This window comes from Mus caroli, chromosome 8, assembly GCF_900094665.2.
Source record: "Mus caroli chromosome 8, CAROLI_EIJ_v1.1, whole genome shotgun sequence".
In the NCBI taxonomy this organism is placed as follows: domain Eukaryota; kingdom Metazoa; phylum Chordata; class Mammalia; order Rodentia; family Muridae; genus Mus; species Mus caroli.
The window spans coordinates 14,870,600-14,872,475 of NC_034577.1; the positions used below are offsets into that span (position 1 = coordinate 14,870,600).

The 1,876-nt window shown below is 44.7% G+C and overlaps 1 protein-coding gene across 1 annotated transcript in view; it reads left to right on the forward strand.

Moving 5' to 3' along the window:
- Positions 1-1,876, forward strand: part of Mcph1 (microcephalin 1) — a 255,579-nt gene that overhangs the window by 96,325 nt on the left and 157,378 nt on the right. The window contains exon 11 of the mRNA XM_029480675.1: positions 1,673-1,777. Coding sequence (XP_029336535.1) covers positions 1,673-1,777 — 105 coding nt within the window. The remainder of the gene's footprint in view (positions 1-1,672; positions 1,778-1,876) is intronic.

Here is a 1,876-nt window from a genome sequence, read left to right on the forward strand (position 1 = left end):
TCCTGATTGTGTTAGAAAGCAGGCTGAGCAAACCATGAGGAGCAAGCCAGTAAGCAGCACCCCTCTCTGGCCTCTGCATCAGCTCCTGCCTCCAGGTTCCTGCCTCGACTTCCCTCAGTGATGGACTTATAAGCAGTAAAGAGGAATAAACCCTTTCTTCTCAAGTTGCTTTTGGTTGTGGTGTTTATCATAGCAATAGACACCCTGGCTAAGATAATGATGTTGTTACCTCAGTTTCTCTTTAAGAGTGAACAAATAAAGTTCAGTGGAGATTATAATCCCAAGACTTTAGCTTCTAATAGAATGTTCTTGGTTTGACGCCCACTTTCAATGGGAAAAGTCACTTTACAGATGAGTCTGAAATCAGCTCCTATTAGATTGACAGTTCTAGACATTTGTAAGTTTATTTGCCATCTTTTTACCTTGAGAAGTTGGTTAAATAGTTCATCACCTCTCCTCTCCTAGTTTATAGTATGTAGGGTAGAGGCAGTGATAACATTATANGTTTTTCCAGGGAGAAAGGCAAATTGACCAAGTATAGAACTCTAGGAAACTCAGTGTGGGCTTCATGCTTGAACTCNGGGAAAGTACATGAACTCTGGTCCTCCAGGGCTTTTTGTCGTTTGCTCTGTTACTTCTGGGCTTGTTATTTGAAAGATTATTATCCTCAACAAAAACCTAACTGGAATCATCAACTGCATAGTTCTTGGTCAGTGGCCGAGTTTTAAAAAACCTCATTTTGGGGCTCTGCGTGCCAATCCAGGTTGTTCCACAGGAAGACAAGCTGTGGGTCAGAGCACAGAGGGTTTACAGATGGCTTTCATAGATGCAAAGCCTCGGGGAGAAAGAGGAGCAAACACACNGCACCTATTTTGACGAGGTCTTTGTTGTTCTTTTAAGGGAAACCAGACACGAGATAGAATGCTTACATTTGTTTGTACTTTTAGGAGGTTTTATGTATCATCATCATCACCAATTTGTGTGTGCGCATGTTCACTTGTGTATGGGTATGCTTGTGTAATTGTACATGCAAGTGTGAGTATACACATGTGTGAGCACGCACGCATGTGGAGGCCTAAGGCTAACCCTGGCAGTCTCCTCCCTTGACTGCCTTTCCCGTTATTCACTGACTCAGGCATCTCAGTTGAGTCCAGAGCTNACCAATATGGCCGGGCTTCCTGTAGGGATCCTCTGTGTCCCCCCTGCGAGCACTGGGCTTACAGGTTGGTTACCACACCCATCCTGTATGTTTGTAGCTCTGAACTTCAGTCCTCACACTTACACAGCACCATTTCCACCAAGCCTTCCCCTAAGCCTCCCCTTTTACAGTTTTCTTTGTTTTACTCTGTGTGTGGACGTTTTACCTTCATGGATGTCTGTGTACCATACTCTGCACTACACACAAAGACCAGACAGGCATCAGATCTCTTCCGACTGGAGTTGTAGATTGTTCTGAGCTGCCTGCCATATGGGTGCTGGGAATCGTGTGGGACCTCTGGAAGAGCAGCCAGTGTTCATAACCATGAAAACATCTCTCTTTCCCCTCTCTCTCTTTACCTCAAAGTGTTTCAGTCTTTTCTTGTGCTCTCTGTCCCCACTCAACCCCCACTCTCCACTAGAATCATTGCCACATAGTGGGTGTGTTGGTTTTTCATAGCTGTTCCCCTCCTAGGCAGGTGGGTTTGCATCAGTAAGAAGTGGAGTCTCTCCTCAAGGTAGCGTTCTGCAGTACATCACTGGAGCTGACTCCCAGTTTAAGTCCTGCTCTTTCCTGCAGGTAAGTGTCTTAATATCTATGATTGAGACAGTAACATTTTATGAATATGGTTTTCCAGTTTGCAGTAATTCCAGGAATTTGGCTGTGCCTTTAGATAGT